This window comes from Moschus berezovskii, chromosome 8, assembly GCF_049115385.1.
Source record: "Moschus berezovskii isolate FMDL1 chromosome 8, NW_MosBer_1.0, whole genome shotgun sequence".
NCBI lineage: Eukaryota > Metazoa > Chordata > Mammalia > Artiodactyla > Moschidae > Moschus > Moschus berezovskii.
In genome coordinates this window covers 62893676-62897261 of record NC_142467.1, presented here as the reverse complement: position 1 = coordinate 62897261, position 3586 = coordinate 62893676, and the positions used below count along the sequence as shown (strand labels likewise).

At 49.8% G+C, this 3586-nt stretch overlaps 1 protein-coding gene across 1 annotated transcript; it reads right to left on the bottom strand.

Moving 5' to 3' along the window:
* Positions 1–304: 304 nt before the first annotated feature.
* HNRNPA0 (heterogeneous nuclear ribonucleoprotein A0) lies at positions 305–3093 on the bottom strand. Its single transcript, XM_055430520.2, has one exon. It carries the CDS (start codon positions 2782–2784, stop codon positions 1876–1878), a length of 909 nt encoding a protein of 302 aa, XP_055286495.1. The 5' UTR covers positions 2785–3093; the 3' UTR covers positions 305–1875.
* Between the last annotated feature and the right edge of the window lie 493 nt (positions 3094–3586).

Below are 3586 nucleotides of genomic sequence, written 5' to 3'. Positions count from 1 at the left end.
GTGAAGAAATGCAGTATGATGCATTTCAGTAAGAGTGAAAACAGAAATGTAAGCAAATTGTAAAACCATTTGTAATGCAAAACTTGACTATCTTGTTAATTCCATAACACATCTATCCCATTTGTTGTAGAGGTACTAAAAGTACCCACACCAAGTATCAGCTACCCTTTGTCACAGTGACTAAGAAACCTTAAGCAAAATTCCAGTCAAATATTTTACCATATCATTAAATCAAATGTAGGTAGTAGATTAAAAGATATTCTGAACCCACCCACCAGGTTATACATACTCTCACTCAATCATGTAAAGAATTGAATTCTTTATTTGTGATATCCATAAACGTTGCTATTCTATATGTCTATCCAGGAAGTCAATTTTCTCCTATACCATTGTTTTGTTTTGCTTTTTATAAACAACAACTTGAATTCTATTGCATGAAAGGGCTACAAATATACATTTGTTAACCAAGCAGAATACACAGATATTTTGCTTTACAACTTGCACCTAAGATACCAGTATAGGAAGCTGGTTCATTAGTTATCATAGCAATTTGGGGCCACTGCCCAAGCTATGCACAGCAGTTTACATTTTCAAACCTCATGTAGAAAGGGCAGTCGTGATATGGACCATTAACTACATTCCTGTAAAGCCCATCTTAGTTACAAGTAAATCTATAACCAAAGTCTGCACAGATTTTTGATGGCAAAACTTCTAAAATCTGATGCAACTGTCCTGAACAAGTTTTTAAACCAACTGTTTTGCAGATATACTGACATTCTGCCAGTAGATGGTGCCACAAAAGTTAGGGGAAGGATTTCCAGGAGGACAACAGTTCAGTTATAGGGAAAGAAAAAAAAAAACATTTAAATCTGCTCTGAAAATACAAAAATGCACTTAAAGTTTGAGGGTAAAATATAACCCTTATTTGTAACCATTCATTACAGACAAACCAGTAAGAGGGATGAAATTAGGCCATGTGAATTTTTTAAAACAGTTTATATGAATGAAAATACATGCTTAACACAAACTATTTCTTTAGAACTACACAGTACATATTTTGAAGCAAATTTTCATAGAAGTGACGACCCAAGTCAAGATGATAAGCAAATCACTTAGTACAAGAGATGGATGTAGGAAAAACTTTAAAGATTTTTAAAAGCCACATCCACCACTTCAAATGTTTTACCTGTAAGGGATAAAATTCAACACATCACTACCTGGGTAACAGCAAGAAAAAAAAAAAACCTCACAGGACCTTTTAAAAGTTTCTCTAAGTACACATCAAGAATTAACACGAAAAATTACCCTTAAAACGGTACGGAATGGATCCTAGAAAAAAAATGTTAGACATGTACGGTCAAACACAATGATTTATTAAAAATAAAACGTAAAAATGATTTTTGTACATATGCTTCCAAATTTCGGGCATGGGATCCAAGGAGATTTTATAGAAAACGCTGTAGCCAGATATCAAGTCCTTACAACAAAGTAAACTAAACCCCCCAACCCCCGCCCAGGTTTTGCTACAGAATCAGCAAGTTCACTCCCTCCCCCCCAAAAAAAACACAAATTAAAACAAGACATTTTGCTAGTATAAAAACGACCAAAGTCCAAGTAATAATAAAAAAATAGAGTCCATCAATGACTGTAACACAAAAATGTGTATGTGGGGCCAAGTCCATCTTCAGAGGGAGAGACGAGAGAGGTGGCAGGCATATAGGGCAACACCCCCAAGGGTAAGCAGCCTTAGAAGTGGCTCCCCCAAGGGCAAAATAGGGAAGGCGGTGGGAGCGAAAAGGATTTAGGAGTTGACCCTAGATGGGTGGTTGAAAAGAGCTACCCCTATAGCCACTCCCAAGCATTAAAAAAAAAATTTTAGAAGGAGTTGCCTCCATAGCCACCCCCACCGCCATAGCCACCTCTGTAAGGTCCACTGCTGCTGCGACCTCCCCAGCTGCTGCCTCCGCCGCCGCCGCTCTTCATGGGCCCATAGGACGACTGGTGCTGGCTGTAGCTGCCGAAACCGCCGAAACCGTTACCGTAGTCGCTTCCACCGTAGGACGAACCGCCGCCGCCGCCGCCTCCGTAGGCGTTGTAGCCGCCGCCGCCGCCGCCGTAACCACCGTAGCTGTTATAACCGCCGCCGCCGCCCTTAGACAGGCCGTTCTGGTCACGACCACCGCCCCGACCCCGGCCGCCGCGGCCGCCACGGGAGGACCGGGAGCCGCCTCCGCCCCCACCGGAGTGGATATCCTCCTTGGGGACAGCCTTCTTCACCTCCACGCGATGGCCCTGGATCGGATGGAACTTGACCACCGCGGCCTTGTCTGCCGCGTCGTGATTCTGAAAATACACGAAGCCGAAGCCACGCTTCTTGCCGGACTGCTTGTCGGCAATAATCTCGGCCTTTTCCACGGTGCCAAACTGCGAGAAGTGCTCGATCAGGTCGCCCTCGGCCACGTCTCCCTTAAGGCCCCCGACAAAGAGCTTCTTCACCTTGGCGTGAGCACCGGGCCGCGCCGAATCCTCCCGGGACACCGCCCGCTTCAGCTCCACCGTATTGCCGTCCACCGCATGAGGCGAGGCGGCCATGGCGGCATCGGCCTCCTCCACATTGGAGTAGGTCACGAAGCCAAAGCAACGGGAGCGCTTGGTTTGGGGGTTCACCACCACTACGCAGTCTGTCAGGGTCCCAAAGGCCTCAAAGTGGCCGCGCAGGCCGGACTCACTCGTCTGCACGTTGAGGCCGCCGATGAACAGCTTACACAGTTGGGAATTCTCCATCTCCACCGCCCGGGCCTTGCCCCCGCCCTGGGAGCTCCGAGGTTTCGCCGTCGCCGTGATGGTTGGCTAAGGTTTCTTCACAACTTGGGCCCAGCCGTCGCTGGAGCCGCCCCCGCCGGCCAGCGACGGGAAAGGGAAGAAGGGAAGGGAAGGGAAAAAGGAAGAGAGGAAGGGGGAGGGAAGGGGAGAGGTGCCGGCTAGAGGGCGAGCCGAGGAAACTGGAAGGCAACCAAAGCCGCCGCTACCGCCACCGCCACCTCCGCTCCCGTATCTGTGCACCACACAAAGAGGCCGCTGAACGCGCGCGCACCCTCCCCGAGGCGTGCGTCACCGCAGACGTACGGCAGCGCAGGGCAGTCCACCAATCCTCGCCTCGACCTCATTAGTCCCGCCTACCGCGCTGCAGCGCCGCTCTCGGTCACGGACTCCCCGCCCTCCGCGGTCTATTCAAGCCTTCGGCCTGCGCTACTCCCGCTGCCGCCTTTACCAGTCTGCTTTCGCTCCCAGGATCCCCAGTGCGCCCTCACTAGGGACTCTCTCTGCCCTTCGCGAACCTCTGCGATTCATTTGCTCCCAGCCCTCTTGGCTGTTCCCAGTGTTTTTTCCCCCTCCCCTAGCCGTATCCCCTCGCCCAACTCCGCAGTGGCGTTCGCGCCAGCCCCTTGAGAGACATGTCAGTTCAGCCAATCACAGCCATCCGCTTGCATCCACTTCCGTTTTCGGCAGCTGCTGGACGGGCGCGCTCCCCAGTGCGCGCTGGCCTCGGCTCCCACTGTGTGCAGAGTTTTCTCGCTACCCGTAC